This window comes from Tachypleus tridentatus, chromosome 9 (genome assembly GCF_004210375.1).
Source record: "Tachypleus tridentatus isolate NWPU-2018 chromosome 9, ASM421037v1, whole genome shotgun sequence".
NCBI lineage: Eukaryota > Metazoa > Arthropoda > Merostomata > Xiphosura > Limulidae > Tachypleus > Tachypleus tridentatus.
Window position 1 is genome coordinate 10,692,122 of NC_134833.1, and position 26,979 is coordinate 10,719,100.

General features: G+C 33.2%; 1 protein-coding gene across 5 annotated transcripts in view; it reads left to right on the plus strand.

The window, feature by feature from the left end:
• The first annotated feature begins 6,134 nt into the window (after nucleotides 1-6,134).
• Nucleotides 6,135-26,979, plus strand: part of LOC143224751 (uncharacterized) — a 29,949-nt gene continuing 9,104 nt past the window's right edge. For 4 of the 5 annotated variants that reach the window (XM_076453019.1, XM_076453020.1, XM_076453023.1 and 1 more), the window contains exons 1-8: nucleotides 6,135-6,479; nucleotides 7,357-7,729; nucleotides 8,734-9,003; nucleotides 10,567-10,884; nucleotides 13,125-13,212; nucleotides 16,369-16,530; nucleotides 17,283-17,361; nucleotides 21,281-21,433. In XM_076453019.1, coding sequence (XP_076309134.1) covers nucleotides 7,366-7,729; nucleotides 8,734-9,003; nucleotides 10,567-10,884; nucleotides 13,125-13,212; nucleotides 16,369-16,530; nucleotides 17,283-17,361; nucleotides 21,281-21,433 — 1,434 coding nt within the window. In that variant the 5' untranslated portion in view covers nucleotides 6,135-6,479; nucleotides 7,357-7,365. The remainder of the gene's footprint in view (nucleotides 6,480-7,356; nucleotides 7,730-8,733; nucleotides 9,004-10,566; nucleotides 10,885-13,124; nucleotides 13,213-16,368; nucleotides 16,531-17,282; nucleotides 17,362-21,280; nucleotides 21,434-26,979) is intronic. The other variant, XM_076453021.1, reaches the window with a different exon arrangement.

Sequence of the window (26,979 nt, forward strand, 5' to 3'; positions counted from 1 at the left end):
AATATTTGACAAAGTTTTGTAGGCTATTTATGAATTAGGATAAATACAAGAGTGCCCGATCTAAAATCACATTTAAAACTGGGCACCTTTGTATTTATCCACAAAGTAAATCTCAGCTCAGATCTGTTTATATTATAAGGGAATACATACATACCCAAAACTCTTATAGGTTACATGTAGTCTATGAACAGTGGCATTCTTTTCTAAATATTTTGTTGGTATGATAAATTTCAAAACATGCACTAACACACAAAATTATGGCTCAGAAAAGCTTCAGTGAAAAACACTTATAAAAATATTACAAAACACACATGTATAATGCAATACTAACACAAAGAAAACTAAAACAAACGAGACGATAACCCAAATATAACGTACGAAAACAGAAGCCGAAAAAACATAAAACTAGCCACGTCTCTGTACACATCTGTCACCATTTCGTTTGAATTATACTCTAATTTTCTGTAGATGTGACTGAATAAAGCAGTAAAAGGTAAAACAAAACAGTTCCACTGCCTGTAATTTATTATAAATAGTCACGACAGAAGGAATGATCGAGAAAAATATTTCATCTGCAAGGTCAAACATTATAACATTCGATCATCTTTTACCTGAAGTTTTATTAACATTTTATATTACTCTTTACAGTAATATTTCGCCAATCAATGACATCTTACTTCAGATACATAGTTTAGTAGTTTCTGGAAACCACCCCTTGCTAGTACAGCGGTAAGTCTACGGATTTATAACGCTAAAATCAGGGGTTCGATTCACCTCCGTTGTCTCAGAGACAACCAACCCGATGTGGCTTTGCTATAAGAAAACACACACACACACACATTCTTAAAGCTTTAGTCATTCACCGAGACAAAGAAAACGTTTTTCCAACTATGCAGAGTAAAGCTAAACACGGCAGATCATGACAATTACAAAAAAATCGACTAAAGTTAAGTGTGGCAATGAAAGAGTTAAGGCCATAAGAGCTGGGGGAAAACTCCGTGGTTCCCCCATTCATTTGGTGCCCTAAGCATGTGCTTATTTTGCTTAATGGTTAATCCACGGCTGCTCGCAGTGCTGAAAGAGCGAGCACGTTAAGTGGCGGGGCTTTTAATAGATGAAAGGTAAAGCTGTAGATAAAATTAAAGTGAAAAACAAACAAATATAAGCACTCCACTACATTTTTTATGTGTAAAAGACATCAAGGCAAAAGAGAAAATTTCGTTTAATTGGTATTCAACTATCTACACTTAAACATTTAGAATACTGTTTTCACGGAGTACATTGTATTTACATTAACAAAACAAAACAATTTTAACGTATGCAGTCTATGTATAACAAACGTGAGGCCTAAAGAGAAAGTTTCGTTTAATTGAAATTCAACTTTGTTTTCGTACTTATACATTAAAACCATTTATTTTCAAATTATATATAGTATTTATCTTTACACAAAAGCAATATTTAGAAAACGCTTATGTGTTCGTGGGTTAATGGTACAAGCACGTGCAAGTTAAAATATTTGTGATATATAACATGAGAATTATCTCTAGAGGCTCTTCTGCAGTTCAATGTTTCCTTTCTAGGTCACCGGTCTTCACAGAGATAAACGACAGACACTTGGGAATGGAGAGCATTGGAAAAGTTAGCACAATTCACGTTTATTAGGGAACCCCTTGTGTAAGGAAGAGCTTTCCTCTAATCTTTAAAAATATTTTAACATAAAATGGTTTGAGCGTTGGAAGGCAAAACGTGTTGGCCTGAAGCTATACTATATTTAGGTTTTATCGGAGTACAATATTTGAGTAATGACATTCTGTTCGTAAATCTGTTTTATGTTCAACCAATCTTCTGGAAATTATTTTTAAAAAAAAGGTTCATAGGTTACCAACAAGAATTCGTAACACTTTGATTCTTTCTTGTTGTTTACATGTTTCTTAATATATTATAAAATTTGATAGATAAAACAATAAATTTTGTACTTTCAAGAATTTTTCAATGCTAAAAATATGCATGCAATTTATATTTGTGTTAAAAATACAGAAAATGTATAATATACTGTGAATCATAGGTGAGTGACGTAATGGTTAATAGTAATGTTGGTGAGCTTGGTGAAGGTTACTGACGGAGATTTTCTGATATACATTTAAACCACAATATCATAAAAGAAATTACTTCCAGGTTTATATAAATATTAAAACACCGCTTATATGTGAAATAAGACCAAAATAATTTTAAATCTATCATCTTCAATCGTCATAGATTTAGATTTGAAACTAAATATAGGTTTCATTTCATTAAATTATGTTCATGTTATCGTAGTGAGTGTACAAAAATTGGGCTGTTCCAAAAACAATTATTATAAAAACTGTTTCTCGTTCCACTAGAATTACCGAAAAGAAAGTGTCATGTCACGAGAAACAGTTTTTACAGTTGTTGTTGTTGTGTTCGGTGTGACGTATAAATGTTTTCGATAAACTACAGCGTGAGAAGGCATTGCAATAGTTTCGCAGAATGATTTTATTTTATTTTGTTATGAAGTGAGATCGTACCTGGTAGCATTTTCTGAAAACAAAGGTTCACCCGCAATGTTTACAGGTTTAATGCCTCATGTGGTTCTCATGCAGGCACGTGAACAGATATGGATACGAATATTAACTCAATTAAGCAAAACGCAGGTAGAAATGAACAAATTGCACTATATCTTGTGATAATGGTATAGTATAACTGTACATTTTATCACATTACCTCATGCCTTACTTCACAAAGACACAAAAGAGGGTTTATGCACGTGTTCATCTACTGAATGAATGCACTGTAACCAAATAGTAAGTTTTAGTTTTTGTGTATTGATTTATCGCATTATATGTTTGTGGCTTATTTGTTGCGTAGAATTTGCTTCATATACCTACAATTTAAGTTTACTTTGATCAATTGAGTTAGTGTGCGTTAGATCAGAAATTATTGATAATGTTGTTGTTCTTCCATTGACAGGGTATTTTAAATTACGAGGGCTGTTAAAAAAATACGCGGACTGTTTGATTTGCGCGGCTCCAGTTGGTTCCAGGGGAATCCGCTTGGTGTCGCTAGGTTCGCACAGATCAGCTGAGTACGACGCCATTTTCCGATTGCAGATATCTTTATTTGTGTATTAGCTACGCGGTTTTAAGTGAAGTGCGATTTTTTCGTTTGGCGGATTTCAGAATGAATGGCCTGAAGGAGCAACGAGTTGCTGTGAAATTTTGTGTTAAACTTGGAAAATCTGCGACTGAAACTTTTGCTATGCTTAACACGGCTTACGGTGATGTTGCTATGAAGCGTACGGCATGTTTCAAGTGGCATGAACGTTTTAAGGATGGTCGACAGTCCATTGAAGATGATGAGCGTCCTGGACGTCCTTCCACGTCAACTGACGACCCACACGTCGACAAAATCAACACCCTGGTGCGGGCAAATCGACGTCTGACTGTCAGGGAGCTTGCTGAAGAGTGTGGGATATCAGTTGGATCTTGTTACGAGATTTTGACCGAAAAATTGAAGATGCACCGCGTTGCTGCGAAATTTGTGCCTCAGAACTCGTGAGTTTTTGGCCAAACACTCGATCACTGTTCTCCCCCCCCCTACTCACTTGACCTTGCTTCTTGCGATTTTTTCTTGTTCCCCAAACTCAAAACACCCTTGAAAGGAAGAAGATTTGAGACGATTCCCGAGATTAAGGCAAATGCGACGAAGGAGCTGGAGGACATTACAAAAGATGCGTACCAGGACTGTTTCAACAAGTGGAAACACCGTTGGGATAAGTGTGTGCGTTGGAGAGGAGAGTACTTTGAAGGGGTCCCAGACCTGTAACTTCTAAATGAAGTACATTTTGTTTTGTGACGTTAGTCCGCGTATTTTTTGAACAGACCTCGTATTTATGGTAAATACTTTAACGTTCAATCCACAAGACGAGAAGAAATTACTTTATATTCTCCTTTAAGTCCTACAAGCTAGGGCACTTGTACACCGTCCTAGCTTGTTGTAGGCTTACGTAACAAAGGATATTCAAACCTCTCTAACATTACTAGAAATAACATAGCATAAAGTTGCTTGTACAAAGCAATTTAATAAGCACAATAACAAACACAGATAAAATACTTTACGGCAACAGACTGATTGATTCAACTTTTTATTTTGAAATAACTCTTACCAGTCTATCTTCCCACTACTGCATATTTTATTATATTACAAAACTCACTAGTCTTCGTAACTTAACGTATTTATAACCTACCTCCGACGTACGAGAAGACCTGATATCACCTTAAAACGTTCTAGACATATCTTGATATCATGCATCCTCTAACTGCGATACAAATTAAAACTTTAAATATATCTTAAATTAATATTAACAGGAGATGAAAAAATAATTATTTTGCAACCTTCAGGAAACAAAAGTTGTGAGAACAATGATATTATTTGCTGTCTTACCGATAAAGAAATTTTCACATGTTGGATAGTTAAACAGTTAATAAGATGAGGAAGGCACAAATTAGATCTCACACACAAGACAATTTTTCAATGTTGAGGAACCTTAAAATTTTTATTACAATTCACTGTTCTGAGGACTAGCTTATCTCCTTCTGACTGTACAAACATAATTCGTTTAAAATGCACATATTTACTTATTCCAGTTTTTTTTTCGTGTTGATGTGGTTGTTCAATCGTATATAGGACACTTTCAATCGTGTTTCGTAATTTTTACAGTTTAGAAACTGTAGTCGTACACCAGTATGTTTAAAAGCAAACTGTTTTACCTTATTATTATTAATTTTAAGTGATGTGTATGTATGTTTTATTACAGCAAAACCACATATGGCTATCCGCTGAGTCCACCGAGGGGAATCGAACCCCTGATTTTAGCGTTGTAAATTCGTAGACTTACCTCTGTACCAGCGGAGGATTTTAAATCATAAGCTGCACAATGTGGGCCTGGTATGACTTGGTGGTAACTTTACCCAATTCGCAAATTGCGAATTTCTGCCCCACCAAACATACTCCCTATTTCAGCCACGGAAGAGTTATAATGTACTATTAAGCTCACTTTGTATTGGTAAAAGAACACCCCAAGAGCTGGTGGTGGATGATAACTAGTTACCTTTGCTATAATTTATCACTGCTAAATTGGGAACTGAAAGCGCAGATAGCCTTAGTGTAGCTCTGTCCAAAATTCAAACCATTACACAATTTGCTATCTGGAGATGACCTAGGAAGGTAGAAACGTTGTTTTCTCCTCATCAGTAAAAGTGTTAATACCCATACCAGCCGTTCTGAGATATATTTTTATTTCAAGTGGGTTTTTCGTCATCAAGAATTTGCAATCTGTACTGTGGGTACCGCCGGTAAGGAACTTGATTTTTTATGTTATAAACCTGCAAGCTCACTGTTGAGTCGTAGGGGAAAGGAATAATTTTGTATGTGTTACATTTTGTTATATTATAATATACTTAATTTCTACTTTTTAGTTTACATTGTGCTAATACGAAATATCCATTACTGACCATTATAAATACAACACATTGCTCCAAGTAACTATTTTAGAAGTGAAATATTTTAATATAGTTTTTTTGCATATGGAAACCTCTGTACTAATTCTTTTCAAATAAGCCTTTAAGACTATTTAGCTTTATAGACAGTATTATAATCAGACTTTCTTTACAACTTCATAATGTCAACTCGCAATCATATAAAACTCACAAAAGATACCAGAATACTAACTTCTGAAAACAATAACTTTGAGCAAATCCAGTGTCCTTCTGTAGGACAACAATAAGTTTATTGACTTACAATGCTAAAGTTCGGGGCTCGATTCACCCAGTGGACGCAGCAGATAGTCCACCGTGGCTCAGCTCTAAAATAAACAACAACAAACAAAGCTTCCTATGCTTACTATTTATTTTTAAATACGAGATCGTAAAGTCTGTTAAAAGAAAGAGTAGCAATGGCAGCAAATACTGTTACTTGCAAAAAACAGATTTTCAAATTATACTGTAAAAGTTTAGCAGTACCTTAATCGATGACCACGTTTTAAAGTATTTCTATACCCGTTTTCTAATAAACAAACATAATATGTTGCGCATTATTAAATATTTGCACACAACTGCGCAGTTTGAAATTGCGCGTCTGTTTAGAGCGTGTATTTGTTATAGTTTACAAATTGCAAATAGTAGGTGGTATGGTTACAGCAGTCTTTTAAACAGTGGATTTGATTAAAGTCTGTTTAACTTTGTTTGATTTATTCGATTTAATATTTAAGCTGCCATAAAATAAAATTTCTTTTAGTGTTTACGTAAGAATTCAACTTTAGTTTGCTGAAAGAATGTTAACGTCGTCTATGCTGTTATCAGTCTGTGCCCCTGCTATATACTTTTGATGTAACTCAGCACGTTAAAGTTCTGAACAGTGTCGTGTGTGGCTGAGAAGTTTTATGGATAGTTATTGAAGAATAAGTAAGTTGTTTTAAAATATTAATATACCAACAGAGAACGGCATATAGAACATTAGAAACTTTAGTTTGTATGTATCTTGTTATACTGTAACGTAAATGACATTAACACTATCTGTCTTGAATTTTTTTTATGTAGACCATATTAAGACTGATAGTAATAAGACGTTTGAGAGTATAGTTTTGACTTGTTGTGTAGACTTATTAAATAGTCATCAGCTAAGGTTCACGAAGTCTTTTAATTTGTTGTTTTTTTCATTTGATGCAATTTTCGAAGATTTTCTTTCTAATTAGTTGTAAGGCTATTAATTATGTACTTTTCAGATCTACTACTAGAGTTATTTTCTAATTACAATAAATTTCGGTGTAGATGAAGTATTGCTTGTAGTGTTTAGCAGTTTAATTCGTTATATTATGAAGTTTATTTCATCTTTTTTTTTAATAAATGCTGCGACCTGTTTTTTGTTGTGTAAACAATTTTTAGTAAAATCAACTTGATAAGGAAGACTAAACTTGATTTTTTTGTTTTGAATAATTTTGAAAGGTGTAACAAATGGAGAAAATATATTCATATAGTAGAGAAGAAAGGCTTGTTAAGAGAAATATGTTGTAATTATAAATAATAATGTATTGGAATCTGTCTGCATATATTAACATTCAGTTGCTGTTTTCTTGAATTTGAGATATTAATATAAAGTAGGGGCTTATTTCAGTGATGGTGAATTTGTTGGAAAATAAACCTAGTTCTTTTGCACATTTAAAACAGAAAAATAATCAGATATTGCAGTTTTGTAAATGTATTTTTTAATGTGTGTAGCTTAAATCAGTATTGCAGCATGAAGATTATATCAGGTTTTTTTACTCATGATTTATTTTTACAGTTTTAAGCCATGAAAGAAAGATTACCAAACTACTTTCCACTTCTTGAAGAAACTGGTGAAGGTGATGATGATGTCCTTTTTTCAAGTCCTGATAATCAGAAATGCAGCAAAAAATCACTGCAAAGTGAGATACCGAAGTGTGGAGAGAGGACTATGGAAGCATCCATTGGTCTTGTGCCTTCTGTACAGACAGAGACAGAAGTGCCACTTGGGCCAATGTCACCAGTCCAGAAGCTTTTGTTTTTACTTTCACTGTTCCTTTGTTTGCTCTTCTTTGTTACCTTTGCTTGGTTATTACCATGTAACCTTCCAGAATTCAGGAAACAAGAAAAGCAAGATAAAGTTAGTTGGCTTACACATTTGAATAATACTGGTAAGTTTGTTTGAAATGAACAGTAAACTTTGTTTTAGGTAAATGTCTAACACTAGTTGTAGATTTATATCAAATAATTGAAAAAGTACATGATAAAGACTGTTTCTCTTTCTGCTGTATTTGATTCTTTGTAAAATGAGTGAACTATACTTAAACTCGTGTACTTGAACATCTCCAATGGATTTGATGACAAGGGTGATTTTTATCCATTATAAAGTTTTTGATATAAAATTATAAACAACAAATATAGTGCTGCAGTAAATATTTACTATTCTGTTGAATTCTAATGAAGTTTCAAACATCCTTACGAGTAGGAGATGATGAAACATGTAGAGAACATGGTTCTTCTTGCACAAAATGGTAGTCATATTTGATGTCTGATGTTTTTTCCCTTTTTGTGAATTATATAGACACATATTTGGTGATGCACGATGGGTGAGGATTGTTTTATGCCATTAACTGTTTTGTATAAATGGAAAAAATTATAAAAGATTATTGATTTCAGTACTCGTAATAAACAAAATAGATTTGTGTTGTCAGCTCACTAATAATGAAGTACAATGTAGGTTTCGTACCTCTGGTACGTAGGTTGTTATATAATATTATAACCAAATGTATTGTTAATGATAACAAGTACAGTGTTATTTCATGGAGTTATTCTAAAGTAGTGGGAATTGTGAAACATTCTAACGTTGTGAGAATCACAAAATCCTGTAAATTACATAACTTAGATTTGTTTGAGAAAGCTAGCAATTGTATATTAAAGGCAGTGTATGTGATTTAGATGTTTTGAAAAAAATCACAGTATTATAAGAACTTGTACCTGTAGAAACGTACAGTGTTACATAGAAGTTTTCAAAATTCCCAATGGGTATTAATCCTAGTTTATCTGAGTTTGATTAAACTGGTTCATGTTAACTACTGGATGTTTAATACTTAATATAGGTTTAACAAAAAAACATAATGCTTTTATGTATGATCAAAGGATTTTTTTTTTGTTCTAGAGATTACCACAAATCTAGAAGCTGTTACCTTGATATCTGGTAGCCCTCCTTTCTTGGTGGTTTTTGGTATGAGAAGCAAAACTAATAATTCCAGTACTGCTGGTTTAATGGCTTTGAGCCAAAGTGGAGGCAAGATCGTGTGGTACGTTCCACTACATTCAGTGCCAACAAGCCTAAAATGTAATATTTTAGATGTCAACAAAGATGGTATCATGGATTGTATCATTCGTGGAGAAAATGGACTTTTTGTTGCCATAAACAGTGTAAATGGTAGGTTTCGGATGTGGTTCAGATGAGTCTAACTATAAACAGTAAAGTATGGAGGAGAGATTCATACTGTTGAAAAATTAACATTAGTTTAGCTTCATGTACGTAGAAGTGTAAATGTTTTGCATTGTCACCTAACAACAAGTGATGTTTAACTTTTCAGTTTGAGTAGGGACCAAAGATAACAACATAGTTGACGTTATTCTCAGAAGTTTTTGATGCATAGTGTAAATTTACTCAATGTAAATATGGATTCTGATCTATCACACAATTAGAAGTGTAGTTAGGATGATGTTATTTGTCATCAAATCAATGAAGATAAGGATGAGGGAAGATAATTTATATTAACAAGTGTTGTTCAGTCATTCACCAGTATATTTTGGAAGTCATTTGTTGAGTATGAATTGTACAAGAGCAAAGCTGTTTAGAACTATGTTTGATGTTTTTTGAAGAGGTCCATGTTTATTGATGGGTGTGGATGTTTTATATCTGAATTTTTGGAAACATTTTGACAAGGTAGATGAAAGCAGAGGGTGTTATAAATGGAGTTCAATTAAACAGTAAGGTCACAAGTGGGGTACTTTAGGGCTCATTGCTAAAATCCATCCTCCGTGTGATTTACATCAATGACACGGGTAAAGGAGTTTTTAACTTGCTTGCAAGTGAAATTAAAATATAATAAATGCAAATTAATGCGAGTTATCATAATTTATAAGTATAATTTTGAGAGTGTTGTGGAAGAAAGGGATGTTTGTGTTCTGCTTGACTGGTCTCTAAAGCCATCCAAGCAGTGCATTGTTGCTAGTGGTGAGACAAGTATTAGAATTTTAAGTTTTATCTACAGAAATACTGAACACAAGTCTAAAAAGGTTATAATTTTATTGTGTAGGTTATTGGTTAGGATACGTTTGGAATATTATGTTTAGTTGTGGGCTTCTTTAGAAAAGACATTGAACTATTGAAAAGGGTTAAGAGAAGAGCAACTAGGATGGAAAGGTTGTTGTATGACGGCAGGTTGAGATTTCTGACATTGGTTTAGAAAAGAAGAGTTGAAGGGGATCTGACTGAGGTATTTAAAATTATTGGGGAAATTGCTGGTGTTGATGCTTTTGTTTATGAGTGGCACTTGGAGATAAGAGTGGTAGGACTGAGGAACACGTGTACATTTTATCAGGGTAGAAGTTGTCTTTTGCTAAAAGCTTTAGTTTTATAGCAGGCCTTTAGAATGGGTTGCCATCTGATTTGGTGGATGTGGTAAATTTAATCAGGGGAGGTTTAATAAATATTTCACTGATAAGGGCTGGCTTGATGTTTTGTTTTTATCAAACTTTATGTATGGGATGGTCTAAATATATTAAAAGGTCTCTTGGCCTTAAATGATATATGTTATGATAACTTCTTTGAAACAGTTTATGCTAGGTTTTTGTTTGTTTTTTCTTACAATTCTCTAGTCTTAAAAGTATAAATACGAAGTTTTGGTTTATGCCATCAGCAGTTTTTGTAAATCTTTTTTACATTTTATTACACCATATAGCTGTGTTCAAATGTACGCAACATCTTTTGTAGGGCACACGTTTTGGTATCTTCACAACCACAATGGCCAGCCTCCACCAGTAGGTTTGTCTGCTCCAGTAATCATACCAGACTGTGATGGTGATTTGGTTCCAGAGGTTGTTGTTGCTTATTGTATACAAAAGTTTGACTCTGATAACAATGCTTCTTCACTTATATACATGGCTGTTGTGTCAGGTTCATCAGGACAACTTCTTGGATTGCTGCATCATTTGGAAGTTTGTAATGAAATTCCAGCTGTAGTAACTCGACAAACTGGTGACATAGACAATGTTGATGTTGTTTTCTTTTGTAGTAATGGAAGTAATAATGGTGAGTTATTTAAAGTAATAAAGTTAAGGAAATACTCATTTGTCCACTCAAAAAATCTTAACTTTTAAAGTTGCAAGATGTGTCTACTTGTGTGGTTTTCTATAAATAGACAATAAAATGGGTGCAGCATATTCTTATCTTTTTATAGAATTACACTTTGTAATTTTTAGATTTCATTCTTAGAAGTCATCTCAGTATTTTTATGAACATTTTATATAAATATAGTATGGTAGAGTATGCTGTTTACCATTAGAGTAAACAAGTAGAATATTGCAGAATAGAAGATGTGAAAGACATTAGGTTATAGAGTACAAGTTTTATCTTTACCTAACGTTGACTGAATCCAACACATTAAAAAAGACTACATACACAGTTACTCAAACCTGCAATTTTTATTATAGAAAATAATGAAATAAAAGTTAACAGAATTGGTGTTCTACATTTATAAAGTATCAGAGAGAAAGAAAATAATCTTTATTCATTCTCTCTCTAGCTCAGTGTTAGCCAGTCCTGAAATTAAACAAAAAAAGCTGGAACATAAAGTGTTCAGACTTTGAACAAATCATAAATCAAAGTAATAATGAATTGATTTAAGTCTTTCAAAACACAGAAGATTCTATCCTTTTATGCACAGAGCAAAGCTATCCACATAAAGTATTAGCTTCAAATCTCTCCCTGTGTCACTGTCCAGTGGGTACATTGGGATTTTTGGCTGGTTGCTGGAAGCATCCACTTGGATTCAAACAGTTAACTTAAGCTCCAAATACAAATATTCCAAACAGATTATATTACAGTGCTCAAAACCCACAATTTATCAGATACAGTAGAATTTGTTATACAGTGTAAGACTTCGTGAAGAGAGCTTTTCAATTCACTTCTATTTTTCACAAATGAGGTTTCTCCTATTGCATTTTAAACATTAAAATGGTTGGAAAGTTCAACAGTATCTTAGCTAGTAATTACAAGTGTTACGTATCTTAGCTTGTAATTAGAAGTGTTACGTATCTTAGCTAGTAATTACAAATGTTACGTATCTTAGCTAGTAATTACAAATGTTACGTATCTTAGCTAGTAATTACAAGTGTTACGTATCTTAGCTAGTAATTAGAAGTGTTACGTATCTTAGTTAGTAATTACAAATGTTACGTATCTTAGCTGGTAATAATAAACCTTGTTTTGTGTATTGACTACCATTAGTTTAAACTCTTACTATGCATTTAGCTATAGAACAGCATCAAATAGGGTATCACATTGTTATTAGTTAGGTTACTATACTTTTATTGCTTTCTCGGTATACTATATTTGTAACTGTGATAACTTCCTTTTCTAAGTTTTATTGTTAATGTTTGACTTACTTGAATATTGTTATGTTTACTTGTTACAAAATATGTGCCTTTTTATGTGTTGTCCACTCCATGTTTGGTTAAGTGTAGGAAGTTAAAGTCGAGCTAGTTTTATGAGATATACCTTATATGTTTAACAGGATGTTTTATAAACATAACATTTAAGTGTCATTCTAGCTATTTATTGTACAGTTGGGTTATTTGTTTTATTTCTCATTTACTTTGTATTTTCATAAACATTAGTTTTTGGTAACAATACTGATTAGGTCCTGCTACTAGTCTCCACACTTTAACAGCAACGTGTTGTAGAAGCTAGTTTCAGATATCAGCCTTCTCTGAAGTTGCACTTTGAAAGCTGTTTAGTGTGTCACAGGATAATTGAAAAAGTTTGGAATTTTTTACTTATATAGTTATACTTGTGTTAGATAGTTAAACAAATATTAAATTTACCACCATACTTTAAACTAAGAGCTCTTGTTTGTGTGGTCTGTAAGTATGGTGTACTATGTTAAATCTCTAAGATTACTTATCTGGTTTATTATTACATTTTTCATTATTAAGATTGCTTTGCATTATTTGCTGAGTATATGGACTTTGTATTACCTGTATCTCTCATGCTTGCCAAACTTTACAAGATATTATTGGATATAGGCAACAAAACTTTTGAAAGCACTGGTACCCAGTTGAAGAAACAATGGATTGTAATCTTTATAAGTAAGATTGTGAGAGAGATATATTTAATTAGCTATTCTTATCATTAGGTTGATTTATAATTTTGCTGTTCAGATCAGAAGCTAAAGCTGGTAGTTAGAAAGCTTTCATAATTTATTATTTATCATACATTATCTGTTTTTTAAATATTTTAAACTAGTAAAACGAAATTTCTGTCTTGCCTAGGGCACGTGTGGATTCTTCCATCAAGTAGTTTGTGTCAGTCAGAGACAATTAGTTCCGATACTTTAAGCAATCTTCGTACAGTCTACAGGTATGATATTGTTCAGTTGTATCTGAATATTCACTGTATATTTAAAAAGATACAGAATTGTTTTTTAACAAAATAATAAAACTTATAAATATTATTGACATTGTTAAGGTTAGAGTGGAGATTATAATTCTGTGGAGCAAATTTCTTTGCACATTTTTAAACAAATTATCACTTTGAAGTTTTGAACTGTTGTCATGCCTTCCTGTTTTCTTTTAAATCCTTTGGATGCTGTAATTGGATTTGTTTGTCTTGACGTTTGTTTTGGTGCAACGATTGGGTTCACTCCACAATGTTATCAAAGTTTTGTCTTCATAGTGCAATACTTGAGATACTCACACATCCATGAATTTCCTGCCCTAGTACTGGGTGATGTATGTCACTGAGCCATAGAACAACTCATTGATCTTGGTATTGAAACAATAATGAAAGATAAATTTTAAATCTCTTTTCTTAGTGAATACTGGATGCTTTTCAAGAACCCACCCAAAATTTAGTTACATATTCAAAGGGTTAAAAAATTAATATGAATGAAATAAATATATTGCTAATTATCATATTATTTTTAAATATTCAGACGTACAAATTATCATTAAAATGAAATACGGTTTTAAGTAACCAGCAGCTTAAATGTATCTCAGAACGGCTCGTATGGGTATTAACACTTTTACTAATAAAGCAGAGAAACAATGTTTCTTTTTTGTTAACCTGAAGATGACCTAAGAAGGTCAAAACGTTGTTGTCTGCTTTATTAGTAAAAGTGTTAATACCCATACCAGCCATTCATTTTTACTTCAAGTGGGTTTCTTGTCATCAAGAATAACCAACAGTATGTTATTTTGAGGAGAAAGAAACAACTGGGGCTTATCTATAATTGGCTCAAAAGTCTTGTCTTGATGCCTTTAATTTATATTCTAGTATTTAAATAAGTTCACAAACAAGCAAATGTAAGTAACTCTTACTGAAAACTCAGTAAATTTTAGTGGATTTTCATCAGGATTCACCATGGACTAATGTTGTTCTAGCACTTATCTTGTGTCATGAATTGTACAGTTTATACATGTATGTGTCTGTCTATTTATCAGAATGATGAAATAATTCATATTATTGTAAATTGTGAGAAATCACTTCTTGAATTATTAAGAAAAGTTAAAGCTAATATTTATGTTGTTGTTTTTTTCTACATCAAAGTGGGTAAAATAGTTATTCTAGAGAATTCGTAATAAATTAATAACTTAACAAAAATAGGAAAGCGTGGATATAACTAATCTTCATTTTTGTTTTGGAATAAGTTTAAATTAGTAAAATTATATTCTTGGTAAGCTCAGAAGTGGATCAATTCTTGTGTGAATTTAAATTGGAAAATTGGTATGAAGTGAAATGTTAGTTCAGCATGTAGTTACCTACAAGGCTGTTTGATTCAACATGTTCTCTCATTGTCACTTCTATTTAGGGTTAAATTTTAGATCTAAATTTATCATGAAATGTGTGAAGATTTATGAGGCTACATACATCTGTCATCATATTTAACTGATGGTCTAGCGATGTTTGAGTGTCAGTATAAATGTACAGTTTTAATGTGTACCATTTTCATTTGTGACTGAATATTGATTTGTAGGTTGTGTTGCATTTTAAGTTATGGATGTAAGCATATTTGTCACTGTATAAGGGTACAGAAACCTGTGGATTGTATTATACAACATGCAAGGCATATCACAAGCTTAAAATCATATGGATCAAAATACAACTGTGAGTGCTGTAAAACGTCCATTGATATCTGTTATATTAAGTGTCTTATATGTACAGGTTTTAAAAAGAAAGAATAATAAGGAAAATTATGGATTACTTGTTTCCTGTCACATGACATGCTCTGTATTCATTTGTTCCCTTCCCACTCGTGACTCAGCTGTAAGTCTGAAGGCTTATAACAGAAAATGTGGTTTTGATACCACCAGCAGACACAGACAAATAGTTTGTTACATAGCTTTGTGCTTAAAAAACAAACAAGAAAATTCATATGAAAGAAGAAAAATTATTTTTCCCATGTAACCCACAAGAGTAGTTTAACAGTGCTTCAGTCTACTATCAGAGGAATTTTTACCTTTTTTTTTGACCAAGAATTTCGTTGGTTCTGGTCTCATCTGTTATTGGGTGCGAATAAAAAGATAGAATTTTTATGCATGATTTATTGTTTTGTTTGTTCTACAACTTCATGTGTTACTTGTATTACAGATATTGAACCTTGTGTGCTAAAATTCTCTTTGTAGTTTTAGGGGTAGATTTTGACATTTGAAGCAGTTTCCCCACCCTGTTATAGTAATGAAGGCTCTTAACATTTCTAAGTTTTTAGTTACTCAGCATCACACTAATCTAGATAAAAAGTATTTTGCCATTGGTCATTTACAGGTTATGTGGCAGACCTGAGCACACTAGCCTGGTCTGCACGACTAAAGAGAACACTGATATACTCTAGGTTTTTGTACATTACTGGCTGAGACCAGTCTTGTAAAATATTAATCATTCTGCATGCCTTCACTGACTTGTGAAACAACGTGATGTATTCTCTTGCACATACCATTCTTACGTGCATCAGATTCAAGAGCTTTTAAATTTGTTAATGGATAAAAATTGATTTGTCATTAATTTCTAAAGGATCTGTATATAAGATGTTAGTAGTGAAGTTATATTGGTGCTACTGTTATTTCTTATCATTAGTGGTATGTCAATACAATTATGTTTTGTTTTCAGTTACATTTGCAGAAAATTTTCACACTTGTTTTAACACTATTAAGCTACAGCTTAAATGTGTATGTGTAGTCTTAAAAACAAGACTTAGTATAAGGAATCTCCACTTAAGTTCCATTTCTTTTCTCATATTCTTCAGTTTTGTCTGTGTGAAATAATATGTGAAATCAGTAATCAATCCTGTTTGTTCACTGGAGTATCTTGTTCAACTTGTTCCCTACAAAGTTGTGAAATAAATGTTTCTTCTCATTATTGTTGACTGATTTCATAAAATAAAATAACTGAAAGAGCACACCGAATCAAACCATTTTAATAAAAGATCCATTGTTTGTGAAAAATTATTAGACTCTTTATACAATAATCTTACAAGATATAGAAAATTCATATGATAAAAACTGGATGTGTTATTTTCAGAGAAAATTTTTCGGGGAAAGAACTGGATCTGTTTGTAGTACGTGATATACCAGGTGCAGAGGACAGTTTAATTGTAGCTAGGAAAGGTGCACTTACTTATCTGAGGGGTGATGGATATTCTGAGCAGTGGAACGTTAACTTCACAGACAACTTCCTTATAAGGTACGTAAGTAGAATTAAATTTGTAAAAAATGTTTTAAAAATTGTCAGGGTTCAGATGTGTATAATTTCACCACCTACAATGTATATTTAGATTATTCAATTAAAAGGCAAATGTGCAGTAAAGTGATATGACATAATTATTAGACTTCTGGAAGTTAATTATCAACAATTGTTATTAAAGCATTAATGTGAAAAATGAAGATTTTATCGTAAGAAACTTTGAGTTGTACCTATAACCCAAAATGTTTTAAACTTATCGACTGTGGTAATCACTTTGTGTAAGATAAACATTTGATGACAAAAGTACTTCATAATATATTTTTATGATACTAGACATTGTGTATGTGAAAAAATTAAAATGTGTGAAGAATGCATGTGCCCACATATCAATAACTTGCACCAAAGGTACTTGTTGGAAGATGTTTCTTTTATGTTCTGGAACTTATTTTTTAGGTATCTTAATTGTTAAACAACTTGGAGTAGTTTAAAAGTAGTAAAGGAACTGCTTGTTTTTGTAAATACAGTGAGAGCTTTCTATTCAATTATTTCTAAATATGATTTTTATTGATTTTTTAATGGAATTTTAATGTTTTTAATTTTCATATTTTTAATGTTTTTAAGTGATCTTTGAAAAATATTTCAGTTTCAAAAAACATGAGAAATTGATGACCAAGATGATCAAGTTATTTGAATATTGACCTATTCAATTCTTTGATTTTATGTTTTAATCACATTTTATTCCTTATTATCAGAAGCATGGTGATTGGTCATTTTCATGATGCAAACAATCTTCAAGTAGCCATAGTTGTTACGGATGATGTGACATCTAAGGTATAATTTCAAATTTGTAGATAAATAATGTGTATTTTTAATATAGTCATTTCTTCCTAATGTTTTCTTTTGCCAAATTATGCTTTTTTTTCTAATCACACAAAAAGATGGTTTCTGATACTGTTCTTATCTTCATTCATATAATAGTTTGTTTTCTTAGTGCTACTCTCTGTATGGAAATGTTTTTGCTTGCCACCCTCCTTGAAACGACCATCTACCCCACAATCAACATACTTTACTGTGTCTTCAAATGTATATTATCGTGCAACAACCCTCCCCGGTAGAAATATGACACTCTCTTAATGCAGGCTACTTCCTGCATTGAATAACTTGTCATGATTTCTGCTACAGTAACTAGTACTTTGAAAGTTGGCTGAGGATGTCTCAGCTTTAGTTTATTGGGAGATTGAACTTCTGAATGTCATCCTCTTTCTCCTGACCCTTCCCAAAAGGTTTTGGAATCTGTAAAACCTATTCATGAAAATGAGGCTTTTTACAGCCTATTTTCTCTACTTCCCCACTTGGCATGCAAGCCCATGTCTTTCCTGAGAAATCATTTTATGCCCCTTTTGGGGGGGATATGATTTCTCAGCTATAGTACCTTTTATCTGTCTCCCCAGATTTAGATGATTTTACACCTTCCCTATTGCATGCCTCACCATTGTCTGTGTACTTTGTGTTTCCTTCTTTATTTATCAGGGTCCATGCTGATTATTTCCTCTTCCAGTTGAGGGCAGGGGCCAGTATGTCCTGATGCCTATGGACTTCAGATAATTTTGCTCATTTGTCCAATCTTGTCCACTTGTGGCAGGAATTCATTCCTGACCCATGGATAATTCAGGTGTTCTCAGGTGGACTTTTGCTCCAGTTCCTCTTCCCTCCTCTGTTGTCTCCCAATATCATGTCCTTTTCTACTCCTCGGGATCCCACTACTTGCTACTGTCTTTCCAAGATGTTTCAGACTCTAACTCTCACAGCATGTTGTAAAGCCTATCAGTCTTCCTTCTCTGGCATTTATATCAGGCTTTTTATTATCCCTGGGAAAACTGAGGACTAGTGTCCTGTGACCAATCTGTCCCACATCTGGATCTCCCTTGTTTTACCTGGGAATATTTTCTCACTCTCAGGTGGACTTTTTCTTCAAGTCTGTGAATGACTAAAGTGGATGTTTTCAAATGTCTGCTCACATGTTCCTATTTCTTCCATAGTCCAGATGCTGTCTTTAGTTAGTTCACAAAGGGGTTTTTATCAGGATATTGCACTTTCACCACTGTAGGGATGACTGTCTTCAGTTGGCTCCTTCTGTACTTGTAGCTTCTCACCACAGTTGCCTACTTTTAACTGAAGTGTTCATAGTACTACTGTAATGGGGAATACTTTCCTTATACCCATGCAATATTTTATACATTTGGGGCTGTTTTGCAACACATATCTCAGTTGGGCCCAACTTTTATGGCTGCTACATTTGATGGAGCTCTTTCGGTTCTTTGTGCCCTCTCCTTTCCCTCACTTTCTGCATGCAAGGTTCTTGTTTGTTTTGGGGATTTGGGCTTCCGTGAAAGCTCTTATTCGTTTGTGTCAGTAACACATGTTCTTTTCAGTGATTGCTGCACAACTAATGGAATCTTGATCAGTGATGGTGAGAAAATCCACTTGTAGAGAAAAATATACATGTAACAAACAATGTTTCGATCTTCTTCGAACATCATTCGCTCCTCTACATAAAAATTTTCTCAACCCAAACCAACCATTTTTACACATATATTTTTCAATGGAATCATGATTGAGAGCCATTGGACTTCTTCAGTACTTGCCCTTTTTTGGTCCTGTATGATTTCTGTTAATAGTTGGACAGAGAAAACAATAAAATGGGGGTGACACTTCCTCCTAATCACGATCTGCACCTGTTTACTTATTCTTCTCTCCAGAGTTGGATGACATGGATCAAACATCAGGAGGCTTTTGGACAGTGATCTACAGTCAAACAATCCTTCCATATGAACATCCTGGAGCTTCTGGCAGTTCTATGTGTTTTGGATCATTTATATTTCTTTGCTTGAAACACATTGGTTATTATCCATTCAGCTAACCCCACTGTTCTTTGATAGATTATTTGGGCAGAGTATTCATGCTGATATTTGATTTGAATGGACAGCAATTGCCTATTGTACGAACACAAGTATAGAGGGTGACATTTTCAAAGATGAAAGGTTGAAAAGAGTTGTTCAACTTCATCTGCTATACTTGTGTTTCTACAAAAGACAGTTGTTATCCATTCAACCAAATTTCAACTCAACTGTTGTCTCATATGAATCTCCAAGGGGGCACCCATTCCTCTTTGCTTTGTTCTTTGATATTGCAACTTCTTTATTTGGCCCACACACGCTTATATGTTTGATGCTGTGTCATGTTTTGGGTGCCTTCAATCGTTTGCCAGTCTTTCCCAATCCTATAAGTTTACCTCATAGAGTCTGAAGGAAAACTTTGATTTTCCAATTGATTCCATGTCATGTTCTTCTGGTTGACCTTACCCTGGTTTTCACTTCTAATTCAGCTCTAAACTTCTCCATTACTTTTATATTTTTCTGTCAGTTTCCAGAGAGTGTTTAAAGCTGGTCCAACCACCATAAGTCCTCATATATGTGTTGGCAGGGATGCTTTATTCTACCACATTCATTTAGTTTTGCCTCTTGCATTCCAGTTCCATGCAATTAAGTCCTAAAGGCTAATGTTGCATGGAGGAGTTGTAGCCCCTTCATGGACTTCACCTGTGTGAAGGTCAAACCTGGAAGATGATGATGTGCAGGGTGGTACTGGTTAGGTTGGCCTTGCTTTTGAGTAAACTACAATGCTTCCACATCCCTTCCTAGCATTGTTTGAATGTTGATTTTCCCAAACAGCTGATGTTGGTTGTGAATGTGCATGTTTGCCCTGTTTAGTCAAACAGTATGAACTTTCTCACTATTGTCTCCTAAACTTAAGGAGAAGACTGTGTGGATGTTCCTTCTACCATGATGCTGACTGGTTTTGGGCTGGAGTTGATTACCTTAACCATTTTATACTCTAAGGTACATCTGGTTTTTCTATCGATTCAGAGATGTGCTCCTGATTTTTGCCCAGCTATGCAATACTTACTACCACACGGAGCAAAGAGTATACTTGGTACAGAAATGGTGTGGTCTTCTCCAAAAGGTCACATTCCATGGGTGTTCTTCAGATGCTTACAGAAGATGCTCATCCACATAACTTGTCCCTCCATCATTTCAACGTGTAGCTACTATATAAATGGAAGTAAGGTACTTCATCGGAAGTTATTTTCTTACATTGAAAATATATTTCTGATAGGTACTTACGTCCAGTCATACTTCCACCCTTTCCTCCTCACTACCCATTCTTATTTTCAGACTAATCTCAAAGTGATTTTTAGGCAAAGTTGAATAGAAGGAGTAAACTGCATCAGGAGGATATGAAACATTGTCACACAATAATTTACATGTGAATATGCAGTAACCATGTTTATTGTCGAGTAGATTGGAGTTTCAAGGTTGGTGGCAAGCACAAATTTGTGCATATTGAGAGAAACACTGAGCATGAAAAACTATTCTGTGGCAGGAGGTAAGTGCCTATTAGAAATATATTTTCAGTATGGGAAAAAATAAATTTCATAACTTAGTTCACTGTTATGTGTATTCAAACTGTCTGTTATATTTAAATTGAACTTCAAAGAAATATAAAAACAACTTTGAGTAAGATTTCACTTTTCTTTATTAAGTACCTCTGTGCTTACATATAAAAAAACAATTTTATCAAATGTTAAGATTTGTTATAAAGGATAGTTAAGCAAACTACAAAAATATATAATAATAAATACATTTAAATCTAATTATTTAACATGTAGCTGTTTTTAAACATTGTACAGGTGATCATTTTGGAATCTGATAGTGGGATAGAATACGAGTCATTTTCCTGTGAGGACTGTAACATTACGTCCTTCATGGTCCTGTCTGGACTAATTTCTCAAAGAGACGCTCTTTTAATGAAGCTTGTGTCACCTTTGTCAACTACGAACAAAGTATATATTTTTTATATAGCTAAAAGATAGTGATTAATGGCAGTTCTTTACTAAATTTTAATTTACGTAAGTTTGTTATAGTTACTTTTAAAAAACAGGGTCAACATTTTTAATGTTTTTTTTATGCTGTTTGTTAAATATAATTTAATTGGTTTTTATGTTTATATTTAACAGTAGAGTCAAAATTTGTAATGGACTAGTCCTGACACATGCTGAGTAGGATATCATTTCAAGTTTTATGGTTACATTTAATAAGAGGTTTGAAATTTGTAATGGACTAGTCCTGACACATGTTAAGTAGGATATCATTTTAAGTTTTATGTTTACATTTAATAAGAGGTTTGAAATTTGTAATGGACTAGTCCTGACACATGTTAAGTAGGATATCATTTTAAGTTTTATGGTTACATTTAATAAGAGGTTTGAAATTTTTAATGGACTAGTCCTGACACATGTTGAATAGGATATCATTTCAAGTTTTATGGTTACATTTAATAAGAGGTTTGAAATTTTTAATGGACTAGTCCTGACACATGTTGAGTGGGATATCATTTCAAGTTTGATGGTTACATTTAATAATAGGGTTGAAGTTTGTAATGGACTGATCCTGACACATGTTGAGTAGGATATCATTTCAAGTTTTATGGTTACATTTAATAAGAGGTTTGAAATTTTTAATGGACTAGTCCTGACACATGTTGAATAGGATATCATTTCAAGTTTTATGGTTACATTTAATAAGAGGTTTGAAATTTTTAATGGACTAGTCCTGACACATGTTGAGTGGGATATCATTTCAAGTTTGATGGTTACATTTAATAATAGGGTTGAAGTTTGTAATGGACTGATCCTGACACATGTTGAGTAGGATATCATTTCAAGTTTTATGGTTACATTTAATAATAGGGTTGAAGTTTGTAATGGACTGATCCTGACACATGTTGAGTAGGATATCATTTCAAGTTTTATGGTTACATTTAATAATAGGGTTGAAGTTTGTAATGGACTGATCCTGACACATGTTGAGTAGGATATCATTTCAAGTTTGATGGTTACATTTAATAAGTGGTTTGAAATTTGTAATGGACTAGTCCTGACACATGTTAAGAAGGATATCATTTCAAGTTTGATGGTTACATTTAATAATAGGGTTGAAGTTTGTAATGGACTGATCCTGACACATGTTGAGTGGGATATCATTTCAAGTTTTATGGTTACATTTAATAATAGGGTTGAAGTTTGTAATGGACTGATCCTGACACATGTTGAGTAGGATATCATTTCAAGTTTGATGGTTACATTTAATAATAGGGTTGAAGTTTGTAATGGACTGATCCTGACACATGTTGAGTAGGATATCATTTCAAGTTTTATGGTTACATTTAATAATAGGGTTGAAGTTTGTAATGGACTGATCCTGACACATGTTGAGTAGGATATCATTTCAAGTTTTATGGTTACATTTAATAATAGGGTTGAAGTTTGTAATGGACTGATCCTGACACATGTTGAGTAGGATATCATTTCAAGTTTGATGGTTACATTTAATAATAGGGTTGAAGTTTGTAATGGACTGGTCTTGACACATGTTGAGTAGGATATCATTTCAAGTTTGATGGTTACATTTAATAATAGGGTTGAAGTTTGTAATGGACTAGTCCTGACACATGTTGAGTAGGATATCATTTCAAGTTTGATGGTTACATTTAATAATAGGGTTGAAGTTTGTAATGGACTGATCCTGACACATGTTTAGTAGGATATCATTTCAAGTTTTATGGTTACGTTTAATAATAGGGTTGAAGTTTGTAATGGACTAGTCCTGACACATGTTGAGTAGGATATCATTTCAAGTTTGATGGTTACATTTAATAAGAGGTTTGAAGTTTGTAATGGACTAGTCCTGACACATGTTGAGTAGGATATCATTTCAAGTTTGATGGTTACATTTAATAATAGGGTTGAAGTTTGTAATGGACTGATCCTGACACATGTTGAGTAGGATATCATTTCAAGTTTTATGGTTACGCTTAATAATAGGGTTGAAGTTTGTAATGGACTAGTCCCGACACATGTTGAGTAGGATATCATTTCAAGTTTGATGGTTACATTTAATAATAGGGTTGAAGTTTGTAATGGACTGATCCTGACACATGTTGAGTAGGATATCATTTCAAGTTTGATGGTTACATTTAATAATAGGGTTGAAGTTTGTAATGGACTAGTCCTGACACATGTTGAGTAGGATATCATTTCAAGTTTGATGGTTACATTTAATAATAGGGTTGAAGTTTGTAATGGACTGATCCTGACACATGTTGAGTAGGATATCATTTCAAGTTTTATGGTTACATTTAATAATAGGGTTGAAGTTTGTAATGGACTGATCCTGACACATGTTGAGTAGGATATCATTTCAAGTTTGATGGTTACATTTAATAATAGGGTTGAAGTTTGTAATGGACTGATCCTGACACATGTTGAGTAGGATATCATTTCAAGTTTTATGGTTACATTTAATAATAGGGTTGAAGTTTGTAATGGACTAGTCCTGACACATGTTGAGTAGGATATCATTTCAAGTTTTATGGTTACATTTAATAATAGGGTTGAAGTTTGTAATGGACTGATCCTGACACATGTTGAGTAGGATATCATTTCAAGTTTGATGGTTACATTTAATAATAGGGTTGAAGTTTGTAATGGACTGGTCTTGACACATGTTGAGTAGGATATCATTTCAAGTTTGATGGTTACATTTAATAAGAGGTTTGAAGTTTGTAATGGACTAGTCCTGACACATGTTGAGTAGGATATCATTTCAAGTTTGATGGTTACATTTAATAATAGGGTTGAAGTTTGTAATGGACTGATCCTGACACATGTTGAGTAGGATATCATTTCAAGTTTTATGGTTACGTTTAATAATAGGGTTGAAGTTTGTAATGGACTAGTCCTGACACATGTTGAGTAGGATATCATTTCAAGTTTGATGGTTACATTTAATAATAGGGTTGAAGTTTGTAATGGACTGATCCTGACACATGTTGAGTAGGATATCATTTCAAGTTTGATGGTTACATTTAATAATAGGGTTGAAGTTTGTAATGGACTAGTCCTGACACATGTTGAGTAGGATATCATTTCAAGTTTGATGGTTACATTTAATAATAGGGTTGAAGTTTGTAATGGACTAGTCCTGACACATGTTGAGTAGGATATCATTTCAAGTTTGATGGTTACATTTAATAATAGGGTTGAAGTTTGTAATGGACTAGTCCTGACACATGTTGAGTAGGATATCATTTCAAGTTTGATGGTTACATTTAATAATAGGGTTGAAGTTTGTAATGGACTGATCCTGACACATGTTGAGTAGGATATCATTTCAAGTTTGATGGTTACATTTAATAATAGGGTTGAAGTTTGTAATGGACTGATCCTGACACATGTTTAGTAGGATATCATTTCAAGTTTTATGGTTACGTTTAATAATAGGGTTGAAGTTTGTAATGGACTAGTCCTGACACATGTTGAGTAGGATATCATTTCAAGTTTGATGGTTACATTTAATAATAGGGTTGAAGTTTGTAATGGACTAGTCCTGACACATGTTGAGTAGGATATCATTTCAAGTTTGATGGTTACATTTAATAATAGGGTTGAAGTTTGTAATGGACTGATCCTGACACATGTTGAGTAGGATATCATTTCAAGTTTTATGGTTACATTTAATAATAGGGTTGAAGTTTGTAATGGACTGGTCTTGACACATGCTGAGTAGGATGTCATTTCAAGTTTTATGGTTACATTTAATAATAGGGTTGAAGTTTGTAATGGACTGATCCTGACACATGCTGAGTAGGATATCATTTCAAGTTTGATGGTTACATTTAATAATAGGGTTGAAGTTTGTAATGGACTGATCCTGACACATGTTGAGTAGGATATCATTTCAAGTTTTATGGTTACGTTTAATAATAGGGTTGAAGTTTGTAATGGACTAGTCCCGACACATGTTGAGTAGGATATCATTTCAAGTTTGATGGTTACATTTAATAATAGGGTTGAAGTTTGTAATGGACTGATCCTGACACATGTTGAGTAGGATATCATTTCAAGTTTGATGGTTACATTTAATAATAGGGTTGAAGTTTGTAATGGACTAGTCCTGACACATGTTGAGTAGGATATCATTTCAAGTTTGATGGTTACATTTAATAATAGGGTTGAAGTTTGTAATGGACTGATCCTGACACATGTTGAGTAGGATATCATTTCAAGTTTTATGGTTACATTTAATAATAGGGTTGAAGTTTGTAATGGACTGGTCTTGACACATGCTGAGTAGGATGTCATTTCAAGTTTTATGGTTACATTTAACAATAGGGTTGAAGTTTGTAATGGACTGATCCTGACACATGTTGAGTAGGATATCATTTCAAGTTTTATGGTTACATTTAATAATAGGGTTGAAGTTTGTAATGGACTGGTCTTGACACATGCTGAGTAGGATATCATTTCAAGTTTGATGGTTACATTTAATAATAGGGTTGAAGTTTGTAATGGACTGATCCTGACACATGTTGAGTAGGATATCATTTCAAGTTTTATGGTTACGTTTAATAATAGGGTTGAAGTTTGTAATGGACTAGTCCTGACACATGTTGAGTAGGATATCATTTCAAGTTTGATGGTTACATTTAATAATAGGGTTGAAGTTTGTAATGGACTGATCCTGACACATGTTGAGTAGGATATCATTTCAAGTTTGATGGTTACATTTAATAATAGGGTTGAAGTTTGTAATGGACTAGTCCTGACACATGTTGAGTAGGATATCATTTCAAGTTTGATGGTTACATTTAATAATAGGGTTGAAGTTTGTAATGGACTGATCCTGACACATGTTGAGTAGGATATCATTTCAAGTTTTATGGTTACATTTAATAATAGGGTTGAAGTTTGTAATGGACTGGTCTTGACACATGCTGAGTAGGATGTCATTTCAAGTTTTATGGTTACATTTAACAATAGGGTTGAAGTTTGTAATGGACTGATCCTGACACATGTTGAGTAGGATATCATTTCAAGTTTTATGGTTACATTTAATAATAGGGTTGAAGTTTGTAATGGACTGGTCTTGACACATGCTGAGTAGGATATCATTTCAAGTTTGATGGTTACATTTAATAATAGGGTTGAAGTTTGTAATGGACTGATCCTGACACATGTTGAGTAGGATATCATTTCAAGTTTTATGGTTACATTTAATAATAGGGTTGAAGTTTGTAATGGACTGGTCTTGACACATGCTGAGTAGGATGTCATTTCAAGTTTTATGGTTACATTTAATAATAGGGTTGAAGTTTGTAATGGACTGGTTCTGTTGAACATGTTATTATTTCAGGTTCTATCCTGAGAGTTACCTTTGGCATAAAAACTGCCACTTTTTCACATTCAAATAATTTGAGTTACAAACCTCAACCATGCAACGTCTACTAATGAAATAATTTGAGTTACAAACCTCAACCATGCAACGTCTA